This window comes from Narcine bancroftii, unplaced genomic scaffold (genome assembly GCF_036971445.1).
Source record: "Narcine bancroftii isolate sNarBan1 unplaced genomic scaffold, sNarBan1.hap1 Scaffold_189, whole genome shotgun sequence".
Lineage (NCBI taxonomy): Eukaryota > Metazoa > Chordata > Chondrichthyes > Torpediniformes > Narcinidae > Narcine > Narcine bancroftii.
In genome coordinates this window covers 139041-160034 of record NW_027211924.1, presented here as the reverse complement: position 1 = coordinate 160034, position 20994 = coordinate 139041, and the positions used below count along the sequence as shown (strand labels likewise).

General features: G+C 46.6%; 1 protein-coding gene and 1 long non-coding RNA gene across 9 annotated transcripts in view; both read left to right on the top strand.

Moving 5' to 3' along the window:
* Positions 1-7875, top strand: part of LOC138750601 (uncharacterized) — a 31590-nt gene extending 23715 nt beyond the window's left edge. For 3 of the 4 annotated variants that reach the window (XR_011349401.1, XR_011349403.1, XR_011349402.1), the window contains 2 exons: positions 929-1085; positions 5998-7875. This is a non-coding gene — a long non-coding RNA (uncharacterized lncRNA). The remainder of the gene's footprint in view (positions 1-928; positions 1086-5997) is intronic. The other variant, XR_011349404.1, reaches the window with a different exon arrangement.
* Positions 7876-8371: 496 nt separating this feature from the next.
* Positions 8372-20670, top strand: LOC138750600 (zinc finger protein 229-like). Of its 5 annotated transcripts, none has more exons than XM_069912715.1 (3): positions 8372-8485; positions 9947-10018; positions 18123-20670. In XM_069912715.1, exon 3 carries the CDS (start codon positions 18633-18635, stop codon positions 19641-19643), a length of 1011 nt encoding a protein of 336 aa, XP_069768816.1. In that variant the 5' UTR covers positions 8372-8485; positions 9947-10018; positions 18123-18632; the 3' UTR covers positions 19644-20670. The 5 variants fall into 5 exon arrangements, with proteins under 5 accessions (XP_069768816.1, XP_069768815.1, XP_069768814.1 ...); XM_069912714.1 differs by having other exon boundaries at positions 8372-8491; XM_069912713.1 differs by having other exon boundaries at positions 8372-8590.
* The last annotated feature ends 324 nt before the right edge of the window (positions 20671-20994 follow it).

The following is a 20994-nucleotide window of genomic DNA, read 5'->3' as shown; positions in this document are numbered from 1 at the left end:
TCGCAGTGGATGTGTCAACTCGCCATACGATGGGATAAACTGCCTACTATAACCTGTCAAGCCCAAAAATGAAAGCATTTCCTTAACTGTCTTTGGTTTTGGATGATGTAGTATCGCTGTTCGATGTGCAGTGGAAATCCCTGTACCTTTCGCTGAGACCATTCTACCTAAAAAGGAGACCACCTGTCTGCAGCATTGAAACTTTAAGCGAGAGACTTTAAATCCTGTCTTGAACAGCTGCATCAGCAGGAGACGTGTGGCCTCTAAACAGGAAGCATGATCAGGTGCTGCCAATAGGATGTCATCTACGTACTGGATCAGAACTACCCCAGCTGGCAGTACTAAACTCCCCAGCTGTTCCTTCAAAACCTGATTGAAAATCCCTGGAGATAAGATAAAGCCCTGCGGAAGTCTAGTATAACGTAACTTTCTACCTCTATACGTGAAAGAAAACACATCTCTTAATTGTTCTGCCAGCGGCAAACAAAAGAAAGCATTCGCTAAATCTATGCAAGAGAACCACTTGTGGTCAGGGGTTAAAGCAGTCATGGCAGTATATGGGTTCGGTACTGGAAATGTGGGTGTTCGCACAATACCATTGATGCGTCTTAAATCATGGGCCATCCGATATTTGCCCGTCTCCTGTTTCAGAACAGGTAAGATGGGTGTATTCCAACTTGAGCACGAATGCTCCAACACCCCTGAATCCATTAAGCCCTCAATGGCCTTTGCCAGACCCACCTCAGCTTCAGGTTTGTGGGGATACTGTGTCTGCCAAATTGGAGTATAATCTGACAATTCGAAGGTTATGGGGTCAGCCTGCTGACAAAAACCCACATCTGCTGATCCCACTGACCACAGGTTCTCAGGGAGAGAATCTAGCATAGGGGCCGAGTCGGGGTAATCCATCTTCTCTCTACCATTAAAGCGTTCAACCTGTCTATGCTCAAGGAGGACTCGATCCCCTATAACAAAATCCTGTACGCCTGACCAGATGAGGAGAACTGCACTGTCGGTATTTGGGTATCGGACCAATTCCTTAAGGACATCGAGTTACGACACATCGGTCCCAAATCTTTTGCCTGGTGAGTAGTGCCAATTGCAAGGGTGACATGGGGAACTGCCTCACCTGGCATCACATACCACTCCAGCTGTTCAGATGTCAGTGCTACCGTAGCTGCCACTCCCTCCTTTCCTACCACTATGTAGTCCGAATTAATCTCCCATTGTATGCCCTCTACCTCTTCATAAAAGGCATGCTGATAAATTTCATCCCCATCCCTATCGTAAAAGAGGGTCACATGGAGGGGTCCGAGGGAGGGGTATACGGGTGTAACGTCTGGATCCACTGCTTCCATTGATTATAAAGCTTTAGCAGCCCTCCCATCTGTGGGTCCTCTGGTTCCAGCAGCCCCCAGTAAATGTCAGCCCATAGTCCCTCAGACGCGGATCCTCCAGCGGCTGCCAACAACATCTGAGAACCGGAATGAAGTGTAGTTAATGAACAGTTCATAGAATATCCATTTGGAAAGGTGACCTCTATTCCGCTGGGTCCGCAAAGGATCGATGCTCCGCACCTGACCAGCAGGTCTCTGCCCAAAAGATTAGTAGGGCACCTGGGTGACAAAATGTATTGATGTGTAAAAGTCTGTCCCACCACAGAAGTGACTAGCGGTGTAGAAAACGGCAGATTTTCTGGTGTACCCGAGAACCCTATCAGCTGGACGCTAGAGGGTGATGTTTTAGCTTGAAACTCAGCGCCAATGAGTGTTGAAAATCTGGCTCCTGTATCCACTAAAAAGGATACTTTCATGTCCATTACTTTAATCTGCAGGAAGGGGTCTGCCAACCTAACCTGCTCTTGGGTGCTCGGGCCCCGTCACTGCTGGTAATATGGCTCCTCCTCCGTCAGCGATGGGAATTGTCCCTTTGGAGCGAGAGCCGCATGGGATGCCTGATGTCTCGGGGGTGGCACTGACAATCTCTGGGGCTGGACCCAAGGCTCATATTGTGGTGGACCATATCCCCTTCCCCCAGTGTCCTGAGGACCCCAAACTAGGGGGCAATCTCTCTTCCAGTGTCCTGGTTGACCACATCTGAAACATATGGCTGGCAGCATTCGTGGAACACCCCGACCTCTCCCTCTTTTTCGGAATCCCCCCATTGGGCCTCCAATTCTGCCCCCATAGGTGGGACCCAGTGCCCAATTTGGGGCCAGGGGCCAATTCGTATTATTCCCTTGTGGTGGCTGTGGTGGCTGCTGAATCATCTGGTTCGCACCCTTTGAGGAAATCTTTTTTGCCTCGTTTGCCTTTTTCCTAGCCTCTTCCAATTGAAGCTTAAGGAGTTGCACTTGTGCCGACTCCGTAGTTTGTTTGTCCTCCTTTTGCTTAGCCCTGTAACGTTTCATGTGATGGGTCAAATGTTTTTCCCATTGCTCACTTGAGCAGCCAGGAATATCAGGGTTATTCTCTAACGCCTCCCTAACTGCAGCTGGCAGTCCGCTCGTTACTGCAGCCCTAAAGAGTGTAGTCTGCAAGGGATCTGTGGCTGGGTGTACTCCTGCTTTATCCGTCCAACTTTCCTTACTCTGACTCAAAAAAGTCGAGATCTCCTCATCCTCCTTAACGGAAAAGGTCAGGGACTGTATGACCCCAGGGGGAACGGGAAACTTATCCCACATTGCCCCTCCTATTGCCGTAGCATGTTTGGCAAATGGCTCGGAATCAGGGCACCTAGTGATTCCTGCGACCATTTCTACCTGCTGTATCTCCCACAGCCCAAGCTGTTTCCCTAATAATGCTCTCCAATCCCCTATGGCTATCTTATGTCCCATCGTATATTGGCAGAACTTTCCCATCCACGCTCCACCTCCCTCAGTCGGAGGTGGCATTTTGTCCAAAATACAATTCATGTCGGTGAATGAGAAGGGTTGATACCTTTCCCCAATTTGCGGACCCTTATAAATTAACGGCATCTGTCTATACCTTTCTGGAAGCCGTACTTCCTCCCTGTCTTGCAACGCGTATCCCAAAGGGGAGCGAGGGTTTTCCTGACCCTGTCTTCTGTGTGTGACCATTCTTCCCCTGATCGTGACTGGCTGTTCCTCATCCTCACTCTCCACACTCACACTAGCTATCTCATTTTCCTCGTCCTGCCCTCTCTCCCGCTCCCATCTGACACTCACTGGGTCACTTCCCCTCCTATTCTCCTCTTCTTGTCCCTGCTCTCTCTCATCCGTTTTTCCCAGGCACCTACTAGTTTCCCTTACTGCAAATATATCATTCTGTATTTCGTTAATCAATTCCTTTGTTTCCTCCTCTCTCTCCTGCACAACGCTCTTAAGTCTCTCCTTCGCCTCATTGAGTTCTGGACCTGCTAACTCAGTGACATTCACTATTCCCTCACTTATCTGCATTGTTGGCATCTGGGGAATCGGATAAGGTGGTGGCAATGTCTCTTGTAACTTTGGATATAGCGGGGCTTACGGCTTAACCCCCCCCGTCATCTCCTCCCCTGTTTTCTCCTTTGTGATAGGGGATGCCTTTTTAGTAGCATGCTGAAGGTTCGCTTCAACATCCATGCAAGCCAATGTCATATTATGTAAATCTGCCCTTCTCTGTTCCTTCGCTTCCTTCTGCTGTTTAAGCCTTCTTCTATTCCAGATAGATCCTTGTCCCTTTGCCTCATGTTCCTGTACCTCCTTTGCTGCTTCCCTCTCGGCTTCTCCCAAGTACATTACAAGCCGGATCTTTTAAAACCCTAGCGGTACCTTCCCCTGACTCTGCAGCTCTTTCCATATCCGTTCGTACCGTTTCATAGCTTGTACCTCCTCTCCCTTCAGTAATCCTCCCAGTAATTGATTCCTTGTTCTTTCCCACTGTCGGTTTACAGATGGGGGAACCCATCTGTCTTCCCCGAACTTTTGCCATACATCCCCACTTACTCCTTCCATCTTGCATTCCTATTTTTAACCCTTCCGACTTCGTACTTCAATGGGTCTCTCCCCTGGTAGGATTATGCCACCCTGCAATCTACTTCGACCCTTCACACGTTATTATAAACACCCGCGGCACACTGTACACAATACTTAACCAATAACTATTACCCAAGATATACAATCCTTAAACAAATACTTATTATACACTACTATGATACACGATCCTTAAACAAATACTTATTATACACTACTAAACCAAATAACTATAACACAATTTACCCTATTCTATTTGGCCAAGTGTCTACACTAATATCTCGAGATCTCTACTAGGGGCCTCTAACCCCATTTTCTACAGGGGACTCTAACCCCCGTTCCTTACAGGGGACTCTAACCCCCGTTACCTACAGGGGACTCTAACCCCTGTTCCTTACAAGGGACTCTAACCCCCGTTCCCTACAGGGGTCTCTAACCCCTGAAGCTTTATTCCTTGGCTTCTACTAGGTCTTTTGCAGAGTAGTGACAATTTTATCGTTGCCAATAGCAGAACTTCGTTTAAACAGGCGTCTGTTTACCTTCTTTTGTTGAGTTTCCCCTTGTTGTTATCACCACACCACAATCGACTGTTGTGTCGTCTTTTTCTCTTCCATCACTTCTCCATCTTCATCACGTCGGGGTCACCAAATTGTCGGACTCTGGCTTTACCTTACCCTCAATTTAGTTTATGTGTCGTCTGAGTCCAGCGTGCTCGTTGAATGAAGTGATAGGAGAAGGTATTCGGTTCAACAATCAGTTTATTATACAGCACAAGAATAAAACTTAACAGAGCTCTGGGTCAGTCGTTAGTTCATAGGTCACCTGCACAGTGAGCTATTCCCCAAGACTGACCCCTATTGTCCAGTCTGCTCAGTTTATATAGCTACAATTTACCATACAGAACAAAAGTTGGCTTCCTTTGCTAGATTTTTACATAAAGTATATCACCAGCAATTTCCTTATTCTACAGTTTATCTCGGGTGTAGACCTCTTATCTTAAATCTTCCAGATCAGACCATCCTATTGTTTTTCTGCCCCAGATATTTCCAATCATCGTTCTGTTCCTGTCTGGCCAATGTCTTCTGTTCTCCTTAACACCTCCTCATGCCTTAATCTTCTTCCTAGACTGGCTTTCCATTCCCTTTGTTTCTTACAGGATATTCTTTGTTCTGGTCTGTCCTGTGTCTCCTGCGCTACTCAACACCTCCTTCAGTTGTGCATTCCTCCTAAATCGTTTCATCCATTTCCTCTCCCTTGTTTCTTGGGAGCAGACAATTCTGCCCCTACTGTACTCAGCCAACTTTGCTCCATGCTGTGATTGCCACTTAATTACCTTATACTTTTCCCTTAACCATGAAGTAAATATAAAAATTGTTATATAGTCCTCTATTCCGTGATATTTTAGCCCCTAGATTCCAACAGCCTTTACAGGAGGGTGAAAGGTGGTTTATTGATGGATCTTCCCGTTGCATTGATGGCACTCGCTATAGCGGGTATAGTGTAGTGGATGGGAAAGAAGGAGTGGTGATTGAAGCCAGTCGCCTTCCCGGTCATTGGTCAGCACAATCTTGTGAATTGTATGCCCTCTGTAGAGCTCTCCAGGGTCTAGAGAACAAGGTGGGCATGATCTACACAGACTCAAAGTACGCTTTTGGTGTAGTGCACACCTTTGGGAAGATCTGGAAAGAGTGGGGAATGATAACTGGAAAAGGACAAAAGTTGATCCATGAAAACTTAATTGTCCAATCTCTAGATGCTCTTACATTACCTGAGGAAATAGCTGTAATTAATGTACGAAGCCATCAAAGTGGTGACAGTCCTGAAGCACAGGGGAACAGACAGCCAGATGCAGCTGGCAAACAGGCTGCGCTCACGGAGAAAATAGACATGCAGCCGTTACTGCCCACCCCTGGAGTATCCTATTCATTCTATTAAACCTGGTGATTGGGTATATGTAAAAGCATGGCAAGATCACCAACTAAAACCTGTCTGGGATGGCCCCTATTGTGTACTTTTGATTACAGACACTGCCGTGCAAACGAAAGGGATGGAGCCACATCCAACGAATTAAACGAGCTGCTGAACCACAGACTAAATGACATTGATAATCTACCCTCCACATGGCGTGCAGTCCTTCATCCTTCTGATCTGAAAGTTACACTACGCCGGGAAAAAGTGCTGTAATGTTTTTACCATTTGCTGTTTTGTTTACTTGTTGGTTCCCAATTTTTGGGAAATCACCATATTGCTCATAATGTATTAAGTCCTCCTGGAACAGGGGCAGCAGAGGTGACAATTATTTACCTTTACAATATAGACAGGGCACAGATATAAAGTATAGTCATAGTGGGGTATGGGTTAATATAGGATCCCAACATGGACCAGGGGAACAGAATGGCTCTAGAGGAGTAGATTTGATTTGCATTTTGGCCTCTACAGGTATTAAAAAGAGGAGTTTTAAAGGGATAGCACAAAGAAGATGGTGGGACAATGACAGACAGAATGTTAGTCAGGATTGTGCATGTTGCAGAGATAGAGTGAATACATATGCTAATGTTCACAGACAGGCTGCAACTCACAGGTTCAGCTAATGTTCGCAGACAAGCTGCAACTGACAGGTTAAGTGACAAGAAACACCCCTCCCCAACTTGGTCTCCTGTAAATCATACTTTGGGTCACACAGACATTCGGAATGTTAAGAACCACCACTGTAAGGGGAGTTCCAGTTGTAAACAACGTAAGCTGCTCCAGAACACCACAGCTGCTTGGCATTTAAATTGTTTAATCAGACTCCAGCCTTGGAGATCATCACCGAACAGACAGTGATGGCCCTGAATTTATGGGCTGAAGAAAGACGACAGATATGAGCCACAGTTCTACAAAACCGCCTGGCTCTCGATTACTCGTTGGCTGCTAAAGGCAGACTGGTTAATGACAATGCTCACAACGGTCAGGCGGTTAGACATTTCTTCAGGAGTTCGAAAATCTTCCCATACCCAGGTTCAGACTTGGCGACCTTGGTGGGATGGACTAGACTTTTTATTGGTAACTGGAGTCTGATACCCACAGCCCTTATAGCAGCTGGACTCGCTATTCTGGCCATTATGGTGCTTTCCTGCCTAAAGACTTGTGTGCAGTATTTAATTCAACGGACCCCTCGTCAGAAAATTATAACCCAAAGGATGTATGTTTCCCTAATTCTGTCTGATGACTGCAGTTTGTTTACTGACCAGCTGGGAAAAAGACCAAGTTTACAAGTAATACATTCCAGTTGAGAAGTCACGAAGCGTAACTAAAAGAAAAGTGAGGATTGTGAGAGATGAGTAAAACTGATATAAAAATATGAAGATGAGGAAACTAGTATAGATATATGTGTAATGAATAAAGCCAGTATGAATAGGATACGAATAGATATTAGAATGTAGGAAGTAGAGTTAGTTGAATAAGATAAGGGTCTTCTAGCTTTTTAGACGGAATCAGCAAGTTCGGCAGTATGAATAAGATAAGGATAAATAGATAATAGAATGTAGGAGGTAAAGTTAGTTTGGATAAGATGAGGGTCTTCTAGCCTTAGACAGAATTATCAAGTTCTGCATATAAGAAGGTTGTAGCCCTGAGAGTCCGGAAGGTTTGAATTGGAACAAAGGCAGGTTTGTGAATAAGGACAATGACATGATGGGACACCAACAGGATACCCCCTGGTCCTCCAAGTTCACAGAAACAGCACGTAGGCAGACAGGATTGCCTAATGCCAAACTCATCCAGGAGGCAGAAGAATGTAAGGGGGAGGGTATTTCTATACTGAAATCAAAAGTTGGGTGAGCCCCAGTGTATGTGTGTATTCCCAGGGTAAGGAAGCACCGAACTTTGCATTGTTGTATAATAAATGTTCTTTGTTTTCAGTTTTTGTCTGGAGCAAATTCTGTGAAGGTACTTCTGTTTCTCACAACTGGGAAATCTGATTTAGTTCTAGGAATGCAAAGATGGCATTCTGAAAAAATCCTTTATTCCTTTAGAAAATATAACGTATAATTTGAGAGATAAATATATTTTTTTTTTGTAAAAGTATGGAGGTCATATTTTATAATGTCTCAATGAACATAATCTTCCCCGTTGGGCGGGACTGGAGCCGAATTCACCGGGCCCCCCGTGTCCGACGGCCTCGGGCGAAATGCTTGTAAAAGCTCCCGATTCCAATGCGAGGATACGCGGCGCTTCGCCATGGCCCAGCCCGACACGGCACCAGATGGCGACTGAGAACAAGTCACCTACACTTGTCTCAACCTGGCGCGGGGGTGGGAAATCACCAGAAGCCGATAGTTGGCAGAGACACGGCTGCGAGTGACTTCCCAGGCGCAGCCGCTACTCTGATCTACGTTCCTCCGCTCCACCTTCAGCGAGTGGACACTCCATCACGTGACGGCGCGCCCTGGCTCAGGCGTGTGCGGCCAGACGTCACAGGCCCCGCGAGAGTCCCTGAGCGCCGTTCCCTCAGCAACCGGATGGTCCACGGTGAAGGCACGGGCTGGGCCTGGGCGAGTGGAGCGGCTTGTGGATGTCTCGAGTGTTCGGCGCGCGGGCACGGCCCTTGTTGGAGCCGATACTGCCGGGGGGGGGGTGAGTGTGGCCTTGGGGAGGAGGTGGAGCGGCACCGAGGTCCTACCGGGGCCTCATCCCCCGACAGGCGGGCCGGGGGTGGGGGAAGGGGAGAGCGGGAGGGAGGGAGGGGGAACAGGAGGCGGACAGGCTGTCACACAGGGCAAGGGGGAGGATCCACGGCAGAGATGGGACCCCCTTTTAAACCCCCCCCCCACCCCAGTTATCTTAATGCCCCCGGTTGGATGTCTTCTGACGCGTGTGGTAGAAGGGGGAGAAAGAGAAGGGGAGAGGTATCAAGGTCCAGAAAGAGGTGTCTGTGAAGTGTAATTTAATTGAGCGAAAAGGAGAGGTTCCTTCGAGACAAAGGGAACAGTCCAACCCTCTCTCTCCCACTCCACCACCTCCTTCCTTACATCCTCCCTCTCTATCCCCCTCCCCTCTGCCTCCTTTCCTCCCTCCCTCTGCCTCCTTTCCTCCTGCTCCCCACCCCTTCCCTTTCCTCTTATTAGACAGCTGCCCTCTCCCATCCCTTTCCTCTTCCTCTTCACCCGGATCTCCCTGTCACCTCCTACCTGTGCTCCTGCCCCTTTCTCCTTCCTCTTCTGTTTGCTCCATGCTTACAGACCCCTTCTCCCTCTTTAAACCATCCTCCATCTTATGGATACCTCGTTCCCATTCTTCTGGCTGCTCTAGACGTTTTTATTTCCAACTGCTGCCGTGACAGCACCCCCTCAGAACGCCTGGACCTCCACTCACTCCGCACCACTCTGAACCTCCACCATCAAACCTGAACACGAGGGTGGTGCTATTGTGTCTGGTGCACTGACCAATATCTGGCTGAAGCCCGATGACAACTCTCAAACACCAACTCCTACATACCCTTCCAACAGGACCCCACCAAAACTCATCAACCCACTGTATAACGCACCATCTCTGAACTCATTGCTTCTGGTCACCTCCCTGGCTTCAACCTTATTGTTTCCCAACCCCACACTGCTCATTTCTACCTCCTACCCAAGATACACAAACCCAATTGTCTTGCAGACCCATCATGTCCGCATATTCCTGCCTCACCGAATTGGTCTTTGCTTGACTCTTTTGTCCCCCCTCAGTCCAGTTCCTCCTCACCAACATCTGGACACCGCATGCCCTCCATCACTTCAACAGCTTAAAGTTCCCTGAAGTCAGTGGCCTTGAGTTTACCATAGATATTCAATCCCTATACACCTCCATTCCCCATAATGAAGCCTCAAAGTCCTTTGTTCCTTTCTGGTCAATAGAAACAACCAGTCCTGCTCCACAATCACCTTCATCCTTCTGGCAGAACTGTCCTCACTCTATAATTTCTCCTTTGACTCATCATACTTTCTCCAGATTACAGGGTCCCAGCTATGCCTGCCTTTTTTGTTGGCTACGTTGAACAATTCATGGTACAAGCTAACACAGGTAAGGCCCCTCGACTCTTACGCACTACATCGATGACTACTTTGGTGCTGCCTCATGCACCCATGATGAGCTTGTTGACTTCATCCACTTTTCTGCCAACTTCTACCCGACCTCCGATTCATCTCTAGCAACACTCTCCTTTCCTCAATCTCTCTGTCTCTATCTCGGGAGATAAACTCAACAGACATCTTCTATAAGCCCTCTAACTCCCACAGCTACCTCGACGACACCTCTTCCCATTCTGTCCATTGTAAGGATTCCATTCCATTCTCTCAATTTCTGTGTCACATCTGCACCCAGGATGAGGACTGACATGCTAGATCATCAGAGATGGCTTCCTCTCAGCACTCACCCACAGATCCTCCATGACCCACTCATCTGTCCTGACCCCCTCTGTTCCCACACACAATAAGGACATGATTCCTCAAGTTTTCACCTACCACCCCTCCAGCCTCTTCATTGAACATTTCTGCTACCTATTACGTGATTCCACCAACAGACACATGCCCCTCTCCTCTTTTCGCAGGGACAGCTCTCTCCATGACTTACTTGTCCACTCCTTCTCCATCAATCATCCCCTTGGTACCTACCCCTGTGACCGCAGGAGATGCTCTAGGGGAGGAGGTGGAGGCCATCCAACAGAGGGAGTAGGCCATAGAGCATAAGCAGGGGTTTGGGTATTTTCCCCTGGGTCCACATGGGAAACCGGGGTATCTATCCCTTCCATCTCTACCCTTACATCATCTCCCCTTCTGTCTGTTTGGGAAATCTGCTGCCTTATAGGGCGGGCGTGAACAGCAGATGGAGAGGGTAGTATGTTAGACACATGCTGAGGAGTATCTGCATTATTACCATTGTCATTCCAGATATTCCCATCCCAATCCTCAATTACATCAGGATCGTCACCATTCCTTATCATGGCATGAATACGATATGGATCGGGTTCTACTCCATGCCTTTCCTTATCTGCACAGAGCTGCTGCCGGAGTTTAATATTATGGCAAATCATTTGGACATGCTTATCTTCCCATTCTTTGGCTCTGTCCTGACTGGTGCGAACAATTTCGCTCATCATGGAACAGCATTGTCGCAGGACTTCTAGCTCCTCCTCTAATTGCTTTCTTTTGCACTGAGATTCTACTTCTCTTTGAATTAATTCTGCTTCACGCTGAACGGAGTGGCGTAATGCTGTGGCCAGCAACCAAAAACCATTCGTCAGCGTTCCCTTTTTATCAGGAAATTTACTTTCTCGAAGGAGAGTGGCAACCCGCTCTCCCAGAGGTGCACTTGATGAGTCTAACTTCTCATCCCAACTAATGGGTGGTCCCAACAAAGACAGGGTATTGGCCAACATGCCAAACCCATCGTCTTTGGAAGTCCATCCAGGAATCAAGAACTGCTCAGGGCTCACCTCTTTCTTTCGGCGAAACATCTTGAGACCAATCCTGCTCGCAGCGCCAATTGTCTTGGGTAAACTTATACCTCTCATTTTGTTCATTTTAGATTGGTCACAGTGTTTGAGCTACCGAAAGAAAATAGACACACACACCGAGAGCAGTTCAGTTTATACAAATGTTTATTACTAATTCAAAAGCTGATTTCACACTACAATATGCAAGCCCTTCCCAACTATACTTATCAACGCTTGGACTGGTCCCAACTGCCGAAGCGAGGCAACGACTGCACACTTGTAGTAGGTTGTCAGGGCGCTGGTAGCAGCTTCTCCACCTCCCCCGACCGGGACGTTGCTCGGACTCTGGCTGTTCTTCCTTCTTGACAAGGGGTGTTCCCACCCCTCGGAGAGTCTAAACTTCAGCAGCAGGACCACAGGCTTATATACCCCAAAAACAATTAATCATGCGCCTACTCCTTCTAATATTTGTCAGTCAAAATCAAAAGTGAACATTACATTCTACAATTTAGAAGATTAATTATTATGGAACCAGGATGTTATAATTTCCTGGTTTATCTCGTAGATACAAAGACTTATTAAAACTTCTCGAGCAAGACAGGTTGTGACCAATTCGTCAATTTCAGAGTGTTGCATTTGACAACTGCTTTCCCTGAGCCTCACAGTGGAATTCCATTTCAAAGTGTATCTTCAGATAAGTCCCCATGGCTGAGTTTAATTACATCTGCTAGTTCTGAAAGTAAGGTGACCTGCGTGTGGACCCAGTGTCGTCAGTTCCACATAAGCAAAAAGCATCTGGGTACATGGTTTTAATCCTCCATTACACCTCCCTACTCTTGAATTCAATACTCCGATTTATGAAGGCCAACATTCCAAATGCCTTCTTCACCACACCATCTACCTGAGTATCAGCCTTGAGGGTACTATTTACCACAACTCCTAAATCCCTTTGTTGCTCTGCACATCTCAATAGCCTACCATTTAATGCATATGACCTATTTAGATTTGCCTTTCCAAAATGTAACACCTCACACTTATCTGTATTAAAATCCATCAGCCATTTCTCAGCCCACACCTCCAGCCTTCCTAAATCACCTTTTAATCTATGGTAATCTTACTCACTGTCCACAACACCACCAATCTTTGTGTCATCCCCAAACTTGCTTATCCAATTCTCCACCCCTATTTCCAGATCGTTAATATATATAACAAACAATAGTGGACCGAGGACCGATCCCTGAGGAACTCCACCAGTCACTGGCCTCCAATTAGACAAACAATTTTCTACCACTACTTTCTGACACCTCCCATCCAACCATTGCTGAATCCATTTCATTACCTCCTCATTTATACCTAATGCCTCCACCTTTTTTCCTAACCTGTGGGGAATTTTGTCAAAAGCTTACTAAAGTCTAAATAGACAACATCCACAGCTTTCCCTTCATCAACCTTTTTTGTAACCCCCTCGAAAAACTGAATCAAATTTGTCAAGCATGATCTACCCCTGACAAAACCATGCTGATTACTCCCTAGCAATCCCTGTACCTCCAAATAATTGTAAATACCATCCCTCAGAACACTTTCCATCGACTTGCCCACCACAGACGTCAGACTCACGGGCCTATAATTCCCAGGTTTACATTTAGACCCTTCCTTAAACAACGGAACCACATGCGCCATCCTCCAATCCTTTGGCACTACCCCCGTGGCCAGTGACATCCTAAATATCCACTATCTGTCCACTAGCCTCCCTGAGTGTCCTTGGGAATATTTTGTCGGGTCCCGGAGATTTATCCACCATTATCTTTTTCAACACAGCCATCACTACGTCCTCGGTTATCCTTATATGCTTCATTACCTCCCTACTATTTTTCTTTACCTCAACTGGTTCAATATTTTTTTCCCTAGTGAATACCGAGGCAAAGAAATCATTCAAAATTTCCCCCATTTCCTCTGACTTCTCACTCAGCCTACCCTCACTATCTACAAGGGGTCCAATTTTATCCCTCACTAATCTTTTACTTTTAATGTACTTATAGACACCCTTTGGATTTATTTTTACTCTGTCTGCCAAAGCCTCTTCATGCCTTTTTTTGGCCTTTCTAATTCCTTCTACACTCCTTGTAGTCCTCCTTCAAATTGTCAGCTCTCTGTTCTTTATACCACTTGTACACCTCCCTTTTTCTCCTAACTAAATTTCCAATATTCCTCAAAAACCAAGCCTCCCTATGACTTCCAGCCTTTCCTTTGATCCTCACTGGGACATAACTACTCTGTACCCTCAAAATTTCTTTTTTGAATATCCTCCATTTCTCATTTACACCCTCATCTGAAAATACCCTGTCCCACTCAATACTCCCCAAATCCCTTCTTATTCCTTCGAAATTTGCTCTTCTCCAATCCCGAACCTCAACTTTAGGCCCCTCCTTGCTCCTCCCTAAAACTACCTTAAAACTAATTATGATCACTAGACCCAATTGGATCTCCAACATTAATGTCTAATACCTGACCTAGCTCATTCCTTAACAGGAGATCCAGTATTACACTGTCCCGAGTCGGTTCTTCTACTAATTGATTCAGAAAACAATCTTGAACACATTTAACAAACTCTAGTCCATCCAGCCCTCTAACTGTATGGGTATCCCAATCAATGTGAGGGAAGTTAAAATCTCCCATGATCACTACCTTATGATTCTCACACATATACGTTATCTCTCTACACATTTGTTCCTCTAGTTTTCTTGACCCATTTGGTGGTCTGTAATACACCCCTATTAGCACCTTCATGTCTTCTTCACCCCTCAATTCCACCCAAACAGCCTCACTGGACGATCCCTCCAGACCATCTTGCCACCTCACGGCAGTAATGTCCTCCTTAACAAGCAGAGCAACTCCTCCCTCTTTTTTCCCCCTGATCTATCACATCTAAAACAAATGTATCCTGGAATGTTAAGTTGCCAGTCCTGCCCCTCTTGTAGCCAGGTCTCACTAATTGCCACAATATCGTAACCCCAAGTATCTGTCCATGCTCTAAGCTCGTCTACCTTGTTCACTATGCTTCTTGCATTAAAATATATGCAATTCAGAGAATGACCCTCACATACATTCTCTTTTCTACCTTCTACCCTAATCTCCATCCTACCTTTGTTATCGTTTTTATTCTTACCTAGATGGCCATGCTCCCTTGACTCTGCTCTCACACTCTGTTCCCCACCCCCCTGCCAAACCAGTTTAAACCTTCCCCCCACAGCTCAAGCAAATCTGCTTGCCAGCACATTGGTCCCCCTCCAGTTCAAGTGGAGTCCGTCCCTTTTGTACAGGTCCGACCTTCCCCAGAAGAGATCCCAGTGATCCAGATATCTTATCCCTTGCCCCCTGCACCATCTCATACCACTGTAATTTCCTTTGTTCCACTGAAATATGGACACACCTGATATCAGTTTTTCCTTTTCATATTTGAAACTGAACTCCATCATGTTATGATCACTACTTCCTAAGGGTTCCATTACCTTTAATTCCTAATCACCTCAAGTTCATTACACATCACTCAATTCAAAACTGCTGATCCCCTGGTGGGCTTATCAACAAGCTGTTCCAAAAAGCCAACCCATCGGCATTCTATAAATTCTCTGTCCTGAGATCCAGTACCTTCCTGACTTTCCCAATCCCCTTTCATGTTAAAATTCCTCATAATTATTTTGTCATTTTCCTTCTGACACACTTTGTCTATTTCTAGCTGTAACTCATAGTCCACTTTCCGGCTACTGTTTACCCTCGCCATTTGTTAACTCAGCCCATAAGGATTCTACCACTTCTGATGCTATGTACATTCTTTCTAGTGATTTAATATCATTTCTTACCATCAGGACCACACCACCCCCTCTATCTACCTGCCTAACTTTCCTATACACTGTGTACCTTTGGACATTCAGCTCCCAATCACATCCATCATTAAACCATGTCTTGGTGACAGCCACAATGTCATCTCTTTTAATCTGTAGCTGTACAATAAGGTCATCTACATTTAAGTACAGAACTCTTAAACTGTTATCTGTTACTGATTTTGTGGAAAATTATCCAGTCTTTCACCTGCCTGAGCTTTATTTCATCTTTGCTATGCATTATTTTTTACTTTTTCTATTTTCCTCTTTCTCGACCCTTAACACCCTGGTTCCCTTCAACCCTAATCTCTGCACTCACATTCTGATTCCCACCCCTGCCAAACTAATTTAAACCCTCCCCAACTTGCTTTCCTCACATTGACTTTTGACATTAATTCTGATGAAATTCATTCATCCTGATTTTTTTTTAGCTGAAACCCTGTAGCTTCCGTTGACTGGAGGTTGGACTGTTTATCCTTATTGACAGTCTGAAGTGTCCACATAAATTTAGACAATTCTTCATGGAACAGTTCACGTACTTTATCCTCAAACTAAATAGTGCACACACAAAACTGAACCGCGAACTTAGCACATCGCTTACGTAATCCCGTGAACCACATAATGATGTAACATGTTCCCATAACAGATATTAGTTCCCTTTGCACTGCACAAATGCATTCGAAGTAAAAGGGTGAGCACCATTTTGGGCCTGGGCTCTTCATCAAGGGATGAGGAAAAGCAGGCAGATCCTTGAATAAAATGGTTGGGGGGAGAGGTGTAGGAGCTGAGGTTAGCAGGTCATAAGAGGGTAAAACACAGAAATACCGGAGGAACTCAGCCAGTTTCACAGTATCCAAAGGAAGTACAGATATATTAGCGACGTTTCAGGCCCTTAGAAACATAGAAAACCAACAGCACAATACAGGCCCTTCGGCCCACAAAGTTGTGTCAAACAAGTCCTTATCTAGAAATGATACACATAGTCCACTATTTTACTAAGCTCCATATACCTAGCAAAAAATCTTTTAAAAGACCCTATCTGCCTCCACCACCATTACCGGCAGCCCATTGCACACACCCACCATTCCCTGCTTAAAAGAACATACCCGGACCACTTTTCTGTACCCACTCCCCAGCACCTTTAACCCGTGTCCTCTCGTGGCAACCATTTCAACCCTGGGAAAAAGCCTATGACGATTCACAAGATCAATGTCCCTCATCATCTTATTCCCTCTTCAAGGAATATGCAAAGAGCAGGAAGGTGTCAGAATAAAGGCTGAAGAATGGCAGGGAGTGGAATCCGTCAACAAAAGGTCTTAACTGGATATGATAAGAGGAGAGGTGATCATTGGTTTTGGCTTTGTGGAAGGAGACGGAAAAGGGGAGAATGAGAGACAGCTGGGGGAAGGCAATGGGGCGAAGTGGGGGGGGGGGTTAATGAAAAAGTCGATGGAGAAGTTGATTTTAATGCCATTTGGTTGGAGAGTGCCCAGATGGAAGATGAGGTATTGATCCTCCAATTTGTGGGTGTTCTCAGTCTGGCATTGCATGAGACCATTGACAGCAAGGGAATGGGAGTGGGAATTGAAATGGGTGGCCACTGGGTGATTCATGCCATTGTGCCAGACAAAGCTGAGGTGCCATTGTGCCAGACAAAGCTGAGGTGCTCAACAAAGTTTGCATCCAGAATCTCCAATGTAGAGGAGACCATAGTGGGAGCTCCGGATGCAGTAGATGACCCCTGCAGATTCACAAGTGAAATGTTGCTTCACTTGGAAGGACTGAATGGGGGTGTGGGGCAAGTGGAGCATCTCCTGCAGTCACAGTGCTAGGTACCAAGCACAGTGCTAGGTGGGGAGGGAGGAGTGGACAAGGGAGTCACGGAAGATGCAGTCCCTGAGGAAGGCAGAGAGAAGAATACAGTTTGTGTCTAGTGGTGGTATCATTTAGTAGGTGGCAGAAATGGTGGACGGGGTCACAAGTAGACACAGGTGGGAGGGAGAAGAGAAAAACTGCTGAGGTGATGGGGGAAAGAGTAACTCTCTGATAGGAGTGGGAATCCTGTCTGATTGGAGAGGGTGGCCTCGGTTTGGCACCTTCCCCACCCCAACCTTTTTATTCTGATATCTGCCTGTTTTTGCTTATACCTGAGTCCCAGGCCAGAAATGTTGGTAATAAAAACACACAGAACTGCTGGAGGAACTTAGCCGGTCTTTCAGTGTTCATAGGAGGTAAAGATTATTTCTGTCGTTTCGGGCCTGAGCCCTTCAAGGAATAAGTTCCCTTTTATTTCCAATTGATGTTGCGTGACCTGCTGAGTTTCTCCAGCAGGTTTGTGTGTAGCACTCAACCTCAGCATCTGTATACTTCCTCATTTAACTCCATTGGTTCCACTCACCAGTCACACTCTCCCTGTCAGTCAGCCTAGCGAATTGAGAAATGTATGCGGATGGATTTGGAGCTGATTGGCTTTCCAGACATTGTTGGGACTGAGATTAAAAACAGACAATGAACTAAATTTAATTCTCAGTAAATAAAGCTCTTGAGAAACACAAAAACTACAGATGCTGGAATTTTGAGTGAACAATGGGAAGCCACAGAGAATTAGTGGGTCAGGTCGCATCCAAGGCCAACATTTCAGGTTGGAATCCTTTCTGATTCAATGAACTTCTTGGGTCAATTAAAGCCTATGAAATCCAAACTTTCTGACTGAGGTGGGAATACAGCCAATAGCTGGCCACAGAGACCAAAGTGACCTGTTCAACCTTGCCACCTTTCTCTGAATAATGACGTGGGTACACTTGTTTTGCAGGGTGATAAAAGCAGAAGAGTTGTGGATGGGAATCAAAGGCAACATTAGCACCAGTCACGTCAGCGAAGAGGCGATGCTTGCGTGTTTTATTTCTGAGAAGAGATTACAAGCCTCACACCCCCGAATAAGAGTATAAAGGACCACTGAATGTAAGGAATTTTGGCCAGTTGCACAGAGAGAGTCACCAAGGGAAACAAAGCACATCCTCTGAGAGGCTTTGATGAATGAAACAGGAGTGAATTTATTACCACATCACTGAAGGAGTGAGCAAATATTTGCCTGTTAAAAGTGATCAATCCCTGTTGATGCTTGAAAACAATTTTCTGTCCCAGACTGAAATTCGTGCTTCAGGATTAGCTGGACTTTACCTGGATGTAGTTGTGTGAACCTGCAGCAAACAATGTGTTCTTACTCCTGATGGTGCATCGAGAGCACATCCTAACCAAAGCCTGGTCACTCATCTGCTGTGAGTAAAGGGGTGCCCATCAGCGGTCCCACACCGGGGAACAGATGATTTCCTGCCCCGAGTGGGATAAAGGGTTAAGTCGATCGTTGGTCTTGCTGACCCATCCTCTTGTTCATGCTGAATGGACCTGCACCTGCCCTGAGTGCGGCAAGGGGTTCAGTCGACCATCAAAATTGCTTACCCACCAGCGGATCCACATCAGGGAGAGGCCTTTCACCTGCCCTGAATGTGGCAAGGGGTTCACTCACTCCTCTACCCTGAACACCCACCGACAGGTTCACACTGGTGAGAAGTATTTCACTTGCCCTGAGTGCAGCAAGGGTTTCACCAATTCCTCTAAATTGAAGACCCACTGGCGGATCCACACTGGGGAGAGGCCTTTCACTTGCCCTGAGTGCAGCAAGGGCTTTATCCAGTTCTCTCACCTAAAGTCCCATCAGCAGATCCACACCAGGGAGAGACCCTTCACCTGCCCTGAGTGCGGCAAGGGGTTCAGTCGATCGTCGGAATGGCTGACCCACCGGCAGGTTCACACTGGCGAGTGGTCCTTCACCTGTCTCAAGTGCGGCAAGGGCTTCACCCAGTGCTCTCACCTGAAGTCCCACCAGCGGATCCACACTGGGGAGAGGCCCTTCACCTGTCCCGTGTGTGGCAAGGGTTTCACCCAGTCCACTAAACTGAAGACCCATCAGCGGATCCACACTGGGGAAAAGCCCTTCACCTGCCCCGAGTGTGGCAAGGGATTCAATGATTCCTCTAACCTGAAGACCCACCAGCGGATTCACACCAGGGAGAGGCCCTTCACCTGCACTGAATGTGGCAAGGGCTTCACCCATTCCTCTAGTCTGAAGTCCCACCAGAGGATCCACACCGGCGAGAGGCCCTTCACCTGCCCTGAGTGTGGCTCGAGGTTTAATCGATCTTCAGACTTATTTATCCACCGGCGTGTTCACACTGGCGAGAAACCCTTCATCTGTGCAGTGTGTGGGAAAGGATTCACTCAGTCATCCAATATGATGGCCCATCAGCGGGTTCACCGTGGGAGCAATGGTTAAATCTGTTATATGTTCAGCATTTAAGTGTGTTTACAGTTTTTTTTTAAATTAAATTTAGCAACGTGGGTTTGAATCCACTGCTATTTGTAAGGAGTTTGTACGTTCTCCTTGTGACATGTTTGGGTTTCCTCTGGGTGCTCCGGTTTCCTCCCACTCTCCAATAACATATATGGATTGTAGGTTTATTGTGTGTATTTGGGCGACAGTGCTGGATTAACCGACTAGCAAAAGTAGCCAATGCATTGGGTCCCCCATCATTGGGCATGTGCCAGCCAGAACTACGTGTGCTGCCGTCACACTTTCCTTTGTCCATACATCCCCCAGCCAGAGCCACGTGCGCTTCCTTCTCCCTTGCCCCTTACCATGCATGTGCCAGGCAGATCCACTTGAACTGTCGTCACCTCCCTCACCACGGATTCAATAGCCAGAACTTCATCCGCTGCCATCGCACTTCCCCTTCACCACACATGCCCCCCTGGAGCCATGAGCGCTGCCACTGTCCATCCCCCTCATCGAGTATGTGCCAGCCGGAACTACGTCCGATGCCTTCTCCCTTCCCTCTCACTGTGCATGCCAGCTGCAGCTGCATATGCTGCCACCACCCTTCCCCCTCACTGTGCATGGGCCAGCCAGAACTACATGCACTGCCATCTCCCTTCCCTCTCACCTCATGTGCCAGCCGGCATTTTGTGCACTTCCATCACACTTCCTCCTCACTGTGCATGCACAAGTCAACACTTGCACATGCACATGGCTGCACACGCAGGTAAGTGCCCTTTCTGCCTCTTAATCTTTCCTCCACTCGGGGGGGGGGGGGGTGTAGGACAAATTAATATCTGGTTTGAGGTTTATGTGTCTTAATATTTTTAAAATTAAATTCCCCTTAACTTATCACTACAGGATAGTGCTACAGGACCCGCACTAGCTTAATCCAGCCCTGTTGGGTAGGACAAGACTCATGGGCCTAAAGGGCCTGTTATCGTGCTGTATTTCTAAAATTAAAATATATGTATTTTAAAAATTATAACCTCTGGAATTTCCTGCTTCATAGGATAGTGGAGGCCAGAGCATTAGGTCTAATTAAGGTGAAGAGTTAAAAGCTGTCACAAAAGAGAAGGGGATATCTCAATTTACAGCAGGATGCAGGTCAGTTGAGAAGATGGGCCAAAACTGCGAATGGAATTTAACTCTTGACATGAAGGTTGGAGGTATTGTGGATATTGAAGAACAGGGGTGGCCAACCTTTAATTTTATAATTAGACATCCAGTACAGAAACAGGCCATTTTGGTCCACAAATCTGCCACCCAATTAACCTACACCTTCAGTATGTATTCATGGGCTATAATGGCC